The following is a 16494-nucleotide window of genomic DNA, read 5'->3' on the forward strand; positions in this document are numbered from 1 at the left end:
ATAATAAAGAGCTCCTATTTTTTGGTATGTGGTAGTGCTTCATTAGAAAAGTTTTTATTGAAAAAAGGTAATTAAAAAACAGGAATACGGTTTAATATTTTTAAATGTTTAATTCGATTACTGACGAAAACATAATTGCTAATAATAACATAAGGTAGTTTTGAGAAAATATACTTATACAGTTTTTAAATTTCGTTTAATAGCTATTGTCCGATCTAGGAAACTTTGAAATAATTAATTATATGCGTATTGATCAATTTTAATTTCTTTTTCTAGGTTATCAATATGGTTTTGATAATAGCCCTTGGAGTTTTATTGTCAACAATTTTATTATACTGTGCATACTCAAAATGGAAGTTCCAATATTGGGCACGACAAGGAGTTCCTCAATTAAATCCTCGCATATTTTTTGGAGACACTCTTCCTTTGGTTAGAGGCAAACCAGTCCAAGACTTCCACTTGGATATTTATCAGAAGTTCAAACCCACTGGCGCCAAATGCGTAGGAATGTATAATTCACATATACCTGAGTTAGTGGCCATTGATATCAATTTGCTGAAAGATATCATAGTGAAAGATTATTCATCCTTTGCCTCACATGGACTGTTCTATCATGAAAAGAATGTACTCACACCTCACGTGTTTAATATTGAGGGACAAATTTGGAAAGAGCGTCGAACGAAATTGACTCCATTATTTACTTCCGGTAAGAAAGCACAGAAATTCTAAAAGTGTAATATTTTAAGGTCTGATTGTTTTACCAAACTCGTAAGGACGTTAACTTAAATGTATCTTCTGCTGTATATTTACTAAATTCAAACATTTGCATCAGGCGTTATTTTTATAAAAGCTTAATCAAGCCAGTAGTGCTTCTTGGCAAAATATTCGTGTTATTTGGTCGCATTACCCAAAAACTTTAACTTTGAATTTGGTGGCTTCTTACTCAAATTTGTTTTGAATATATTCACTGTTGGTAATAGTCGTAATGTTTTACATCCAATATCTTGAGAGCCGCACTTTCTAAGATGCCTGCGAACACCAGCACCAGTTATTCATTATTGCATTAAAATTAGCACTTAGGTTATATCTTTTATACCTAAGTCGTATTCACTTTATTTTCAGCAAAAATGAAACAAATGTTTGCCACAGTGGCTGGTAAAAGCCCTGGACTGATTCGACTCGTAGGCTTGTCAGTCGATGCTAACAAACCTGCCGACATAAAAGAAATTCTTTCAAGATTTACGACTGATGTAATTTCGGAGGCAGCATTTGGACTTGATTGCAAATCTTTGGATGAGCCGGATAACATGTTTCGGTATTATATTTAGTAACTTGACTTGGATAGATTAGGAAAATAGTTTTATTTTTAGATCAATTGGAAGGGAGGCTTTCAAGCCTAATTCCATCAAGTTATATATAGAGAATTTATTCCCTAGCCAATTCTTAGGCAATATTGGATATCAAGCATTTTCAAGTCGCATTGTGTCTTATTTCTCAAGTAAGAACAGTATTTATTAAAACGCATAAAACGTATCCTTGAAAATTGGTTTTATTACAGAAGTTGTAAATGAAACTATCCAATACAGAGAAAAGAATAACGTTCAGCGAAATGACTTCTTGCAGCTCATGCTGCAGCTAAAGCAGCACGGATCGCTCGTGAAAGAAGATGGCACCGTTGACGTAAAAGGTATGTTGTGAATATCTGAAATCCTGCTGATTAGCATGCCTCTCCAAGCTTTATGCATTTTAATTTATTCCCAGTTTTGCCAATTTCAGAAACGGGAGCATATATCACCGACAAGGAAATTCTTAGCGAATCATTCGTAATATTCCTGGCCGGACATGAAACATCTTCAAGTGCATCCACTTTTGCTTTATTTGCTCTTGCCCAAAATCCAGATATCCAAGACAAACTCCGGACTGAAATTAATGAGGTATTGAAAAGACACGATGGAAAATTCGGCTATGACGCTATCATAGAGATGGAGTATCTTGACAAAGTAGTAAGAGGTAAGTAAATTATTAATTGGTGGTTTTTTATATTGAAACGCTTACATATTTCGGAAACGAGTGATTCGAGGAAAAAACGTTACAAATAAGAAGTTAAGATCTGGAAGGGGGACGTTTATTCGTGTCAGAAAAACAACGCCTACTTCGACCTGCCCTGTCCCCTGCCTAGCCTACAAGAGGCTAGGCAGGGGCCAACTTGAGAATTTCAAATGGTAACCACATTTTATTGGAGATTCGAATAGTACGTCAAAAACTGAGAGTAATCTATCCAAAACATTTTCTTCGATTTTGACAGGTGGCGCTGCATTTCATCAATTATCATTTGTGTTGCTTTAAATCTGCTAAACTATCCATTATTTAACTAAAACGCTGAAAATGTTAGTGTGACCAATCGCATCTATTAATGTCAGAGGAATATTCGGTCCGGAAATTGTTTGATGATGAAAATCAAATATGTATCTCCAAATCAACAAAACATCTATTTGTTTATTAAAAGTATAGCGTTAATAGTTTGAAAATTCGCATTGCCAATACGTGACATTTCGAAATGTATTTTGAATATGAAACTGTCAAAGTCATCTAAAATTTCTCTCAACTCGATGTAGGGACGCTGATAAAAGCGTAGAAATTTCGAATTATTGATTTCACATTTATTAATTTCGTTCTGAGTTAGAACCACTATTTGAATATGATTTAAATAAGCTGCTATAATTTTTGATATAAGCGCATTAAATTTGCAAGAAAAAATTGAAATTATGTTTGTATACCGAGAAGCCGGCCCAAATCTTCATAATGCTGTCTCGCTCTTTAGGCTCAGCGTTTTCCATATATATATGTCCAGATGATTGTCCAGCATATTATTTAGTAGTTGCACGTGAAGTACTGAACCGTAACTTTAAAGACCAATGGATCTATAGAGATGGGCCTGTAACCGTGCCTGCAAGATCACTAGATCTTACGTCACCAGACTTTTTTTGTGGGGTTTTCTTAAAGGAAAAATTTATGAAGCTGTGCCCACAACTCGTTTGATTGAGAGAATACGAAATGCCTGTGCCGAAATTTAATCAAATGTACTTTTGAGCTGTGTGCATTCATTTCAAAACCGAATCAATAAATGCATTGAAGTTGAAGGTCAACATTTTGAACGTATGCTTTGATTATTACAAATTTGGTTGGTTTAGAGTTGTTAATGATATACGTATTTACCAGAAACTAAGAATTTATGTTGTAATTTAAATAGGAATATTTTTTACTTACCATATTTCGTTAAAACTTTAAAGTTACTTTACATTTGTCACTCTAAAATTTTCAGCTTTCCAATTAAATAATAGATAGTTTAGCAGATCTAAAGCAAAAAAATAAAAATCGATGAATTGCTACGCCACCTGTCAAAATCGAAGAAAATGTTTTGGATAGACTATTCTGAGTTTTTGACGTACTATTCGAATCTCCAATAAAGTGTTGTGGTTACCATTTGAATATCTTAAGTTGGCCCCTGCCTAGCCTGCAAGGTAGAAGTAGGCGTTGTTTTTCTGACACGAATAAACTTTCCCCTCCCAGATATTAACTTCTTATTTGAAACATTTTTTCCTCGGATCACTCGTTTCCGAAATATTTAAGCGTTTCTAGATATAAAAAAAACACCCTGTATATACAGGGTATCCCGAAATTAGGTGGCGAAACTGAAACAGTAAAATCTGCTCCCAAAACGAATATTAATTTTTCAAATCAACATGTATGGAAACATGCCCTCTAGAGACCCAGCATTAGGGTATCTTGCGAATTATTTCTAAACGGTTAAACTTCAAAACGCAAATTTTTGTCAATCGCAATCTAGATCTGAAAATTAAACTGTCATTATTTGATCATAGACGTATTATTTGGGGGGGTAGAAATACAAAGAAAGCTCTAACTTTTTTTGGAGAAATTGTGGAAAAAAAGTGCTTATAGGAGTATCCTCTAGCAATTATTGCAGCTCATGTTGTAGAAAATTTAAATAATTATGGGTATTTAACCTATTTGGTAAAATAATTGGTCCTGTCGAGTTATCCCCTATGACACCTGTTGATACATAGAATGAGAATCTATGTTTTTTATTTTTTTTTTCCGGTGATGTTTGGGAAATGTTCTTTTATGCACTCCCAGAGCTGGTGATCTGTCGCTCTGGGTTGTGTAGGACTCCAGTTAAGCTGTTTACCCACTGAAACCCTTTCCTCACCGCCGAGGTCGTGTTTGGCCTTGCACTGAAGTTATTTTTGCCCTATTGTGCCCTCGTTTTTTACTCCCTCATTATCCCTGTGTATTCAATAAACTTCAGAAGAATCTTGGGGGGGTTAGGTACGACGCATGACTTGGTCTGGTAGTCATCCCTGGCTGCAGTTCGTCGATTTTCCCAAGCAGGTGCCTCTTTATGAGTTCTCCCTGCTCAGGAGAAAAGTATTTTTCGGGATGTCCGACCGCCGCTATGGCCATCTTAATGCCGGAAACCGCAACCTTGCACGACTTGTATGTGGTCCTTTCTATACGGAAGTTCCCACATACCGCCGCCCAGGTGCTGGCTTGTTGGGTGTGCTGCCATCCGACTGGTGTCGCTTTTGCGTCCCGGTCATGGCAGCTTTTTTGGGGTCTGCTGGTTCCCCTGAGGGTCTACCTAGCACAGTTTTGGTGGGTTTTCCGCCTGGTGGCCTCCGAGAGTTTTTTACCATCCTTCCGTACTTTGCCAGCTGCCGAGACCGACGGTTCTTCTGAGGAGGTCCCGCCGGTATTTTGTGGTGTATTCCTCCCCATCATTCCCACGATTAGCTAGGGAAGGGTTAGGTCCATCCAGACAGACCCACGCATGTGTGGGTAAGGCTGATACAATGAGGTGCGCCTCTTGCCTCAACGTTAGCCGCTTTTGACTGGACTTTCCCCGAGCCTTGAATCTCTTGGCGCGCACTATAACGTGAGAATTGGGAGATGTTATGTTAGTGACCTCGTCACGCGATCCGGGTAGTAAAACCAAGATCCTAGCGCCCCCTACGGTACTTATCCCGAGGCCGTAGCCACGAGAGTCGTTGAACTGCAGACGCTTTGCTGTTTGTGCCACGAGCTGGTCCGCGGCGACGGCTTTCGCTCCAGATCCGTGGGTTTTATTCCACGACTTTCACTTATGACCGTCGCTAACCGGTCAGACTGGGGATGCGCCCGATGGGGCGCTCAACCTGCACGGGAGAATCTATGTTGGAAGTTTGCCATTCGAACAACTCTCGGATTCTCGACGCTCCAAAAATGAGTATTATGACTGCTGAATGCTTTGCCTATTGAAAAGGTTGCCGCATCCTAACATAAAATAACTTTTAAATCATGTTGGTGGCTTAGAATCCAACGGGAAAATTCTGTACGTGCTGGAAAATCATGTACCCTTTTATAATGGAAAGGATGCAATCCTTGCATTTGAGTCATTTTTCCGATCTGAAAATAGGATTTAAATTAAAACATCTGTTGTATGTTTTCGTGAAATCTTTTTTATCATTTATCCTTTTTTTAATAATTGAAAAAAAATGCATGAAGACATTCACTAGTTTTTTTATACTCGGTAAAAGTAAAAATGCTTGCAATGCTTATATTTAGGGATATTGGTAATATTTTTATAAAACAGGGATATGTTTTAAGTCATTTAGTTGCCACACGGTGCGTCTGACCCGAGTAAATTAAGAGTACTTTTCTTCGTAAACTACTTCAGATTTCGTAGAGAAAAGATTGATTTATAATATCAAATCAAAGTTAAAGCTTCTTTGTACTTCTACCCCCCAAGTTATACGTCTATCATGAAATTCTGACAGTTTTAATTTCAGATCTAGATTCAGCATATCAAAATTACTAAAGTTCCTCAAACTTACGTTTTGAAGTTCACCATTTAGAAATAATTTGCAAAAAACCCTACTACGGGGCCCGTAGGTTCCGTAAGGGAGCAGTTTTCGATGCATGTTTATTTGAAAAATTATTAGTAATTTTGAGAGCAGATTTCACGGTTTCAGTTTGGCGACCTCATTGCGGGAAACCCTGTATATATCAAAATTATAGTACGATATTAAGTATATCAGTTACCGACGACAAATCGATTAATTAGAATTACCTGATTTTCAGAAACCCTACGTAAATATCCGGTTGCGCCAGTTATTCCTAGGAGATGCACTAAAGACTACAAAATCAGAGACACGAATATAGTCATTGAAAAAGGTCAGTGTTAATTCCGTCAGTTATTGATACCGTATGGTACAAATTTAACGTAAATATTTACCAGAGCATTTTCTTTTAGGAACCAGAATATACATTCCCGTAATTGGAGTACATCTAGATCCTGAATACTATCCCGATCCAGACCGATTTGACCCTGAAAGATTCAGTCCGGAAAACAAAGCCATACGACCGGACATTGCTTGGATGCCATTTGGTGATGGACCTAGGCAATGCTTAGGTAAAGTTTTGATAACTTCGTCTTTTAATATACTTCAAATAATCGACAGCTGTTCTTCAAAAAAATGTTGAAACAATATGTGACGTTCAGTTTAACAATAGATAAATCGTTTCTGATGATCTCCTAACTCTAAATACTTGATAATACCTACTGTGGATACAACTCGTTAACTTATAATACTGCTATTTTAATATTCGTTTATGATTCCAAAGGTTCCAAAATTCTTATTACTAATAACTATTTATTTTGTAGGAATGAGATTTGGCTTGCTGCAAACCAAAGTTGCCTTAGCGTCTCTCTTGCAGGAATTCAAATTTACTTTAAACAAAGCTATGAAGGCTCCATATACAGCAGATACCGGTACCTTTGTGTACATGTTCAAGCAGGATGTGCTTTTAGACGCTACGAGAGTAAACTAGAATAAACTATATAGTGCTATTCGTTTAACTGCGGTCATGGCCCAAATTAAGAATATAGTGAGAAAACTTCAAATTCAACTAAAGAACGGATTTCCAAATATACAAGAAAGCAATTTAATAGCTCAAGCAACTATTTTGGACCGGTGGAAATAATTCGAGTTTATGGACAAGGGAGGATACAAATGAGGTGTTGAAAACTTATAAACAGAAGCAGCTAACAGTACACCCCCTGATGGAAATGTAGAAAATAAAAGATGTGATAATCGTATTCAAAGTGAAGTCGCACAAATCGACCAAAATATTGCATTTAAAAACAGTTTATTTGATGGTTTATTGTTTGAGTTTTATGCGGAAGTTTGACAACACTCAAATCCGAGCAATTCCACAGCATTTATTAGTCTAGAAATAAATCAATATTTAGACGAAAGTATTTTCCTTGAAAAGGATACCTCAGGAGCATGTCAAGTTCTGTTTGTCCGGGCATCAAAGAAATGATATATACGCAAAACTTTAACAAATTATGAAAATCTATATATATAAAATGCTCGTGTAACAGTTTTAGTTACCATACTCCTCCGAAACGGCTTGACCAATTTGGATGAAATTTTAAACGTATGTCCAGTAGGTCTGAGAATAGGTTGTTATCTATTTTTTATATCCCTAAGTGATATGGGTGCTGCAATAAACCCCTATCTTTTAATAGCGATATTAGTAATTCAATAAATTTCGACACGAGCGATAGATGGCGACACCGATTAGTTTCCTCCCTTGGTGTTATGCATTGGGTGTTTTAGTGCAGGTTTCGCGGTCCCTCCTGGAGCTTGGGCTGAGGGCTTGGTTTGAAAACTCCAAAACATCCACAAACTACCCCTAACATTCGTTCAGGTTGTGGCAAACTTGCGATTAGTTCAGGAGAAATGCTACAGTAACATAGCAGAAGCTGAAAGAATTCACTCCAACAAAGGGCGAGGAGAGGGAGAGGAGCTTCCAGGAAGGTAATGGACGACAATAAATTTTCGGGTTTCAGACGCAGAAGAAGTATTGGACATTATTGCACATGACATGACATTGCACAACAACTCACACGTTCCCATGCACCAAATAAATACCGGCTTCATTCGTGCCACGGATGTAAGATCCACAAGTGCCACGGATCAACGGATTACTTAACACAGGTATGTATTGCTCGAAAATAGTACATAATAAGGTGATTACACAGGCACTTGTTTGGAGTCACAGGCTCAAATGTATGTTTTTGTAATTTGTAAACAAATTAATAATTCCAGGTTATGAGTTTCGAAATAGGTTATGTCATTCAACGATTCCTATCGAATTTACCGTTGATCCTGGTCTATCTTACTGTCAGTTTCTCTATTTATCCATGGTTACCGGAGTTTTAAATAATTACGAAGCAACAGGTATTTACATAATGTTAATTAGCCAGATTACCTTGAAAAACATGGTTGTCGTTTCTATAATATAGTTTTTTTGCAAATTTCTTAGTTTTTAATAATAATAAATTTTTTTACTATTTTTTTGTACTCCTAAAACGACGCCCGACAACACCTCCAGAGGAATGACGCCCATTTTGAATAATCCTGTATATAAACGATCAATCACATTTTCGCCTAACTTATACTGTATATGGCGATGATTATTGCATCTCTATGCACTTGACCGTAAGTGCATCCAGCGGATTTGTTTTCCTGCTTAAACTATATTTTGCTCGCCCAATCACTAACCATTGAGTAACGCATGGATTACGCGAGAGTCCGTAAATTACAATTTTCCACTATGCTGAGTTCAATTTAATACTTGCTTTTTATTGCGTTGTAACGATATCAAACTGCAAACTCATCAGCTTTCATATGAAACACATTTTCGCTTCAGTTTTGATCCGCATGTCATAATACCAGAGCGAAAATCTTTTCGGATATATTTTTTTAATACTTTAGATTTAAGAAGCACATTCGCAAAATTATTTTTTTCTAATATTCATATTTCCTTAGATCGTTTTGTAAAATAGACGAAAATGAAATAATCCTGATCCCTGGTTTAAATGAGAATTCAAGCTTATTATGACTGACATCGTAAAGACATAAATCGTAAAGCAGCTTTTTGTCTGCACCAAAGGAAATGAATTATTTTATGGAGTTTAAAAGCTACAAGACGTTCGTAAATTTCAACAGCCAGCTCTAGCTTTAATCCTACTAAACCGTTGCCACAACTAAGTGTCGCTAGCAGTATTGTCCCAGTCTAATATATTGCCGCACTATTTATAAGGCCATCATAACTCTTTTGCAGATATGCCACTTGTTCAACAGTTTCTTTGGGACGCCACTTGGGAATTACAACATAAATCTCTAGGTTGAAGTAATTTCCAATTGGGAGGGATATTTTATAATACTTGGCGGGCTTATAGTATTAAGATAGAGCCAAATATTTAAATAATCTAATAAAATTGTACGGTAACTACCTCCATTTGGCTCATTTAGGATCGAAACGGCAAAAGAAGATGAGCATATGTCTTTCTCGTCTAGGTTCAAACCTCCGATGATTCGAAATTAAAAAAAATATATATTCAAGGTTACTTTGGAACCGTTTGAGCAAATAGTCGAGTATTTGCAATTAAATTATTAACGTGACGAGAATGATTCAATACATACGATCTGTCTGTAATGTTCACAAAGTTTACTGTCTGATAAACTTTAAGCTAGATCTGCACTGTAACATTCCTGTAAGCAATAGATTTACTTAAAACTGTATTACTTAACGTTAAATTGTAGCTATTATGAAATAACTGAATAAAATTGAAGAAAATAAACTATCTTTGTTATTTATTTTTGTTTATGATCTTGTGTGTTTATTAACCCATGATCGATTTATGCCTGCGTCCCGTAGGTCCTCATCGACCAACTAAAAAACATATACTGAAAGACTGAAAAATAAGATATTTGAAACTTTCTGCTGTTTCATTTAAACTGCTCAACAAAATAAACGTTACACGGCTAAATTTGCCCTAACTTTGGAACATGATAAAGTCTGACCGCTGCGAGGTATTTGATTTCTGCTGGAAGTGTTGAATAGGAAAATTATTTTTCCATCCGGTCGTGTTCCTAAAAAAATTAGTGCTTCAAATAAAGTTTCTAGAGGTTGGGAAATGTAGCAATGCGAAATTTGTGAAAGTTTGACATGCTCCCAATTGAGCAAAACATATATTTTTTGGATTTTAACATCAAAAGCATGAAGATGGACCTTATATCTTTAAACGATTTTCCATTTTTTCACTTTTTTATTCACGGGGTAATGTTAAAAAATTTACTTTTTGGTCTTACAGCTGCCGTCGAAACTGAAACGTCATGTAAGAAGATACAAGTATGATCGTCGACTCAAGACAAAAATTAAATCCATATGATTGCATTAAAAGTGACCCAATCGGAATTTCCCCCGAAATTTGATATTATGGCAGATTTTGAATTAAAATTAAATTTATTTTCAAGCCACCTGTCAATTCTGAACAGTTTAGGATGATCTATGCTTGACATGAGTTACGATTGACTAATGTGAACTGCATGTTCTCGAAAGAAAGAAGCCATTTGGTCACCTAAAAATGCCCGTAACCAAGCAACATGAAACTCTGAATAATCACTTTGGCTCCTCATTTGTCACTGCTTGACTTTTGTTGACTTAATTTGAATTACCTACTGATAAAATAGTGCTTATTCATTATAAAATATCCGGTTTAAATAGAGACCAACTAGACATAGTAGACAGAATGCGGGACAAGGGATTCGGATTTATCCAAATCGCCTATTTTTTTAATACTACGCGGCAAAGTATTTATCGAGCCCTTCGTCGACGCCAGGCTGGTGACATTAATTACCGCAGAAGTGCAGGAAGAAAGCAGAAAACAACAGAATCGCAAGACCGACATCTCAAAAGTACCGTTCGACAAGACCGTACATCAACCGCAAGCGCTATAAACAATGTGTTTAGAAATGCTTCTGGAGTCCATATCTCCAACCAGACGGCTAGATGAGGACGGCCTTCAGTCCAGAAGACGAGCAGCTTGCCCTCTGCTGAAACGTAAACATCGGGCTATTGGATTGCGATCGGCAAGAGAACAAGAAGACTGGGGAATAGCGGAATCGAGTAGGTGCGTGTTCACGGATGAAGGTAGGTTTTTTTGTTTAGCTCAGATGGGCATGTTTTGTTGTAGAGAAGAAGGAACGAAATATTCATGGAACAGCACATGGAATCAAGGGTAGCTTTTGGTGGTGGAGGAGTTACTGCTTGGGGTGGAATAAGAAGAAGATGTGTTAGGGATATTGTGGTACCCTATGCTGACAATGTTTTTTTTTTTCCTTTTTTTATTATCTCACAGTAATATTACAAACTACCCGAAGGTATTCAGAAATTTTATTTGACATACAATTTTAAGCTGTCCCCCACAACTGTATACCGTACGTCCAGACTGGTTTCAGCATCACTTTGTATAATAACAGTTTATTCTCGGTTGTTAATTGTGAGTTTCTCCCGATAATCCAGGACAATCTTCTTAGTTTAATGCCTAGTTGTTTCCTTTTCTTGCAAATGTGAGAACGCCATGTCATGCGCCGATCCAAATGCATGCCCAAGTATTTGGCTTCCCTGACTTGAGGTATTTGGAAATTATTAAGTTGAACAGGAGGGCAATTCTCTCTACGCATGGTAAAAGTTACTTGTACATTTTTAGTTCCATTGGCCTTAATCCTCCGTTTCTTCAGCCATTCCTGTACCAATGTTAAGTTATTCTGCAGGATGCCAGACGCAGCTGTCGGATTTACATGTGTTGCCAAAATTGCAGTATCGTCAGCAAATGTGGCAGTCATACAATTTGAATTTGTTGGTAGGTCTGCAGTGTAAAAGAGGTAAAGCAACGGCCCCAACACACTGCCCTGCGGCACTCCAGACTCAATCGGCTTTAAACTTGTATATTCTTCGTGAAATTTTACTAAGAAGTGCCTATCTTGCAGATACGATTTTAAAATCTGATAGATGTTGTCAGGAAGGACCCTTCTGATTTTATATAACAGTCCCATATGCCAGACCTTATCAAAAGCCTGACTAACATCCAAGAATGCTGCTGTGCAGTATTCTTTTTGTTCAAATGCTTTACTGATTTTGGAAGTTATATAATGTACTTGTTCAATTGTGGCATGTTCCTGTCTGAACCCGAACTGATGGTTGGGAATGAGTTGTTTTTCGTCTAGTATGGGTTGGATTTTCGATTTTAAGAATTATCTTTCAAACAGCTTGGTCAATATTGGCAGCAGGCTGATAGGGCGGTAAGATTTTATATCTTCTACCGGTTTTCCGGGTTGGGGGACCATTATGATTTGAGCTACTTTCCATTGGCAAGGAAAATAGCCTATTCTTAAGATGGCATTAAACACTTGTGTTATAAATCTTTTTGCCACATCTGGCAGCTCTTTCAGGATCTTCCCTGTAATGAGATCATATCCGGGGGCTTTTTTTGCACTGAGCTCTTTTATGGCAAGTTTTATTTCTTTAATTGTGAAAATTTTAATAGGACATTCCAGCTGACCCGGGGCCTCTAATATTTGTTTGATTTCTTTTTCTTCTTCTCTCGGTATTTGGGATTCAAAGGGTTCAAAAACCTTTATCAGATGATCTGCAAACATATCGGCTTTTTGAGTATCGCTTTTTGCCCATTTTCCGTCTTAAATTTTTATAATAGGTATTGCCATCTGGGTTCTTTTTTTTTTTGTGGCTCTCCATAGTGAGTACTCTGTGGCTTTGGTGGCAGTTAGTTCTTTCAGATAGTTTTGAACTGCTTGATTTTTTTCGTCATGTCGGAGGTTCTTTAGTTCTTTGACAGCTTTGTTGAGTTTAGTTTTGTCATGAGGTGATCTTGAATTCTGCCACTTTTTCCTCAGCTGTCTTTTTTTCAGCTATTTTTTGTTTAATTTTAGCTGAGCAGGCATTTTTGTTTTCGTGGTAGTTGTTTGGATCAGGTGTTGATTTCCAAGCTGTTTGTTGTATAATTTTAGTTAGGTATTCTGTGTTGTTTTCTATGTCCGAATTTGATTTTAATGCGATATCCAATTAGTTAGCTCGTTCTCGATTATGCTTCTGAAGGCTTCCCAGTTTGTACATTTTGAGCTAAGAGCAGGTGGTTTTGTCATTGTTATTATTTTTGAGCTCAGTGTTATAATTATTGGCGAGTGATCCGATGAGGGATCAAAGCACGATTTGACTTGAAGAAGGTTTATGGAAATTCCCCCAACTTCAAAGAAATCAATTACATCTGGTGTTTTTTTCCTATCGGTCGGCCAGTAGGTTGGTTCCCTAGTAGATTGGTGATGCATATTTTTAGCTTGCATAGCTTTAAAAAGTTCACGGCCCTTAGGAGTCGTAAGTATTCATCCCCACTGTGGGTGCTTAGTCTTATAGTCTCTTATAGTAGATTATAGTCTCCTCCTGCGATGAAACGATGTCCCAATGTGTCAAAGAACTCCTCAAAATCTTTCTTTTTCATTGCATGCTTTGGTGGGCAATACACAGCTGCGATGGTTATTGGTCTATCCCAGTCTAAGACGCTTATGCTAGTGGCTTCTATGTATTCTTTTTCATACCTTGAATGCAGGTGATGCTTAATAGTGTTTTTTACAATGATGGCGGTTCCTCCATGTGCTGTACCATCAGGATGTTGTGTTTTGTACACGGTGTATTTAGGCATTTTAAAGTAATGTTTTTTGGTCAAATTTGTTTCTGAAATGAGCATTATGTCTATCTCTTGGTTTTTAATAAAAGCTTGTATTTTCAAAGTATGCTGGGCTAAGCCATTGGTGTTCCAAGCTGCTAGTTTAAATTGTCTGACCATTTAGGGTCATTTTTTAGACAAGAGTGGTTATTAATTTTATCATGGTACTCATTTGTTGCAAGATTCTGACAATGTTGGATGATAGCGGAATCGAGTAGGTGCGTGTTCACGGACGAAAGTAGGTTTTTTTGTTTAGATCAGATGGGCATGTTTTGTTGTAGAGAAGAAGGAACGAAATATTCATGGAAGAGCACATGGAATCAAGGGTAGCTTTTGGTGGTGGAGGAGTGACTGCTTGGGGAAGAACAAGAAGAAGAGATTTGTGTGTTAGGGATATTGTTGTACCCTATGCTGACAATGTTGGCGGCGATTTCATTTTGATCGATGACCGATTGAGAACCGAGACTGATGATCGATTTGACAATGCAGGAACTGAATCGTCGCCGAGTTTTTGGGCAATCACAATATCGAAAGAATGGATTGGCTACCCTTGTATCCAGACATGAATCCGATTGCGCATATCTAGACTAGAGTAAAGAAAAATTTACATGAAGAATGGGACGCTATTCCCCAAAGGTTTTTGCGTAACCTAGTGGAGGGAACGCCAACAAGAGTTGTGGCTGTTATAAGGGCTCAAGGAGGCCCGACAAAATATTGAGTTCTAATTTAAATTTAGTACCACTGTAAACAAAATATTTTCGTAATCACCTTCTCGCTTTTTTCTTATTCAACTGAACCATTACGGCGATGGTTGGTTGGTTCAATTTATTGTTAAGTGAATGTCTAAGCATTAGGGTAAATATTATTTAGCAACTCTGAAAGAAGAAGGTAACAAACATGACGGCCTATCGATATCATAAGACGGAAATGTTTGCAATGCAAAGAAATATCAGCTTAATTGGCAAAACTTTTCCGACTGGTGACAGAGTACCTGAAACAAGCCAGTTCGATTACTGATTTTTAGTACATGCAAATTCAGATTTGACTCACTTTGAACGCAACCCTCTATTTTCAATTTTTAAAATCATGCTAGCATAATTTTCCTAACGTTTTAGCTTCAGCATGAGTCCAAGGTTTTAAAAATCAGTCCAAGAGGAAAAATATTATCACTACAAAGCCGAAAATTAATTTTTGCAAAATAAAAGGGATAGGATTTTTACGTTGCCTCATTACGCGTATTTTCAGGTAAACAAAGGGCTTACCCTTTTTCGAGAACATGCAGTTGTAGTTTGGTTCCTCCATCACTCAATCTTAACTTATGTTAAGTATAGATCATCCTAAACTGCCCAGAATTAACGGATCGTTTGAAAATAAATTTAACTTTAATTCAAAGTCTACCATAATACCAAATTTGGGGGGTAATTCTGATTTCGTCACTTTTAATGCAATTCTGTGGATTGCGTTTTCGTCTTGAGTCGTCGATATACTTGTATTTTCTTACACGAGGTTTTAGTTTCAACAACTGCGGTAGATTTTGAAAATCGGTCCACGATGAAAAATTTGATCGCTGCAAAACCAAAAATTCTTTGACATCACCTCGTAATTAAAAAAGATAGGGCAAAAATTTTAAAATCGTTTTGAGATATGAGGTCTATATTTATGCCTTTGATGTTGAAATCGAAAAAATGTTTTTTTCTGCTCGATTGGGAGCATGTTAAACTTTCACAAATTTTGCAGTGCTTCATTTGCCAGCCTGTAAAAGCTTTAACTCAATCATCAGTTTTTTGTAAAAACACGCGCTAATAGAAAAAGAATTGTGCTACACAACACTTCAAACAGAAATCAAATATCTCGCAGAAGTCATAATTTATCGAGTTCTAAAATGAGGGCAAATTTGACCGTGTAACATTTATTTTGTTGACCAGGTTAGATAAACAACAGGGCCCCGTTAACTATATTGCATTTTATTCGTGCTTTTATGAGACATAACATTTAATTTTGCATTTTTGCACTAAAATAGGAGACGGCTAATGCTTTACATGAAAATGTTGCAATATATTTCTAATCATGAATAAGTAAATTTTAATAATATAATTTTACTACTTAAGTAATACATTACCAACAAAAAATGGCAGCCGTTAACATCGTCTTTTCGAGTGATGATTTGAGTAAGCCAAAAAATGTGTGTCTTATATGCAAACGTTCAGTAAAAAGTGAGTTAAAGTGGTGTAAATGTGATGTTCGGTTTCATCCATCGCGTGCCATGCGGCAAAAGGGACTCAAAGTGGTTGAATTTGAAGTTGTGATGTGTTTTCCATGTACCAAACAGGATGCCGAAGCGAAAGAGTTAGATCATTTTAAGCGTAAGAACAAACTTCTGAATAAAATATTGCTGCAAATGATCGAAAACCAAACTCTTCTTAGAGTAAAAATAGCACTGCTTGAGGAAAATGCTTTGGAAAATCCGATAAAGATCTTAAATGAGGTTAGAAAAACTGACAATGAACAAGAAAGTACGTCTTCGCTGCCCTGCAACTCGGCACCACCCCGCGGACTCACATCTCGGACCCGTGCAGAAGTGTAAACGTTCAAACGCCATATAATGTCTCAGCAAAACCTAATGGCACAATACCAAATAGAAGATATCCGAACCCTGGCGGTACCAAGAGCCTGTCTGTCAATCCTGAAAGGAAGAATGATGATCATAACCAACAAACCGATGACTTCAAATGTCCAAGATACTCGAAAGTACACAAAACAAACTAAATATTCCAAAAGAGGCGTGGTGGTGCCACAACAAGTAGCGAGGAAAAGCAAAATGGGTTCTCAGGCAGATAAAG

General features: G+C 37.0%; 2 protein-coding genes and 1 long non-coding RNA gene across 4 annotated transcripts in view; all 3 read left to right on the plus strand.

Annotated features, from left to right (window-relative positions):
* LOC109534165 (cytochrome P450 6A1) overlaps positions 1 to 7310 on the plus strand; it is a 12352-nt gene extending 5042 nt beyond the window's left edge. Inside the window, exons 1-9 of one of the 2 annotated variants that reach the window (XM_019899741.2) lie at positions 1 to 67; positions 277 to 706; positions 1123 to 1315; positions 1371 to 1498; positions 1559 to 1687; positions 1777 to 2010; positions 6139 to 6231; positions 6311 to 6469; positions 6722 to 7310. In XM_019899741.2, the coding sequence (XP_019755300.1) occupies positions 286 to 706; positions 1123 to 1315; positions 1371 to 1498; positions 1559 to 1687; positions 1777 to 2010; positions 6139 to 6231; positions 6311 to 6469; positions 6722 to 6888 (1524 nt within the window). In that variant the 5' untranslated portion in view covers positions 1 to 67; positions 277 to 285 and the 3' untranslated portion in view covers positions 6889 to 7310. Of the gene's footprint in view, positions 68 to 276; positions 707 to 1122; positions 1316 to 1370; positions 1499 to 1558; positions 1688 to 1761; positions 2011 to 6138; positions 6232 to 6310; positions 6470 to 6721 lie in introns of both variants that reach the window. The other variant, XM_048661378.1, reaches the window with a different exon arrangement.
* A 1110-nt stretch (positions 7311 to 8420) lies between these two features.
* On the plus strand, positions 8421 to 9712 carry LOC109534166. The gene is made up of 2 exons (XR_002171602.2): positions 8421 to 8567; positions 9193 to 9712. It is a non-coding gene; the product is annotated as an uncharacterized LOC109534166 (long non-coding RNA).
* Positions 9713 to 10266: 554 nt separating this feature from the next.
* On the plus strand, positions 10267 to 11286 carry LOC125502613. Its single transcript, XM_048661381.1, has 3 exons — positions 10267 to 10829; positions 10885 to 11044; positions 11108 to 11286. Exons 1-3 carry the CDS (start codon positions 10664 to 10666, stop codon positions 11154 to 11156), a joined length of 375 nt encoding a protein of 124 aa, XP_048517338.1. The 5' UTR covers positions 10267 to 10663; the 3' UTR covers positions 11157 to 11286.
* The last annotated feature ends 5208 nt before the right edge of the window (positions 11287 to 16494 follow it).

The sequence above is a fragment of the Dendroctonus ponderosae genome, unplaced genomic scaffold (assembly GCF_020466585.1).
Source record: "Dendroctonus ponderosae isolate FM_Combo_2020 unplaced genomic scaffold, Dpon_F_20191213v2 Dpon_F_20191213_1, whole genome shotgun sequence".
Taxonomy (NCBI): Eukaryota; Metazoa; Arthropoda; class Insecta; order Coleoptera; family Curculionidae; genus Dendroctonus; species Dendroctonus ponderosae.

What these genes read in the sequence shown, in the direction of transcription:
- LOC125502613 (XM_048661381.1), top strand. Translation starts at nt 10,664, where the DNA reads ATGCGGGACAAGGGATTCGGATTTATCCAAATCGCCTATTTTTTTAAT. An exon ending in GCAAGACCGACATCTCAAAA is followed by an intron (nt 10,830 to 10,884) that starts GTACCGTTCGAC and finishes CAATGTGTTTAG; the next exon opens with AAATGCTTCTGGAGTCCATA. An exon ending in GGAATAGCGGAATCGAGTAG is followed by an intron (nt 11,045 to 11,107) that starts GTGCGTGTTCAC and finishes GTTTTGTTGTAG; the next exon opens with AGAAGAAGGAACGAAATATT.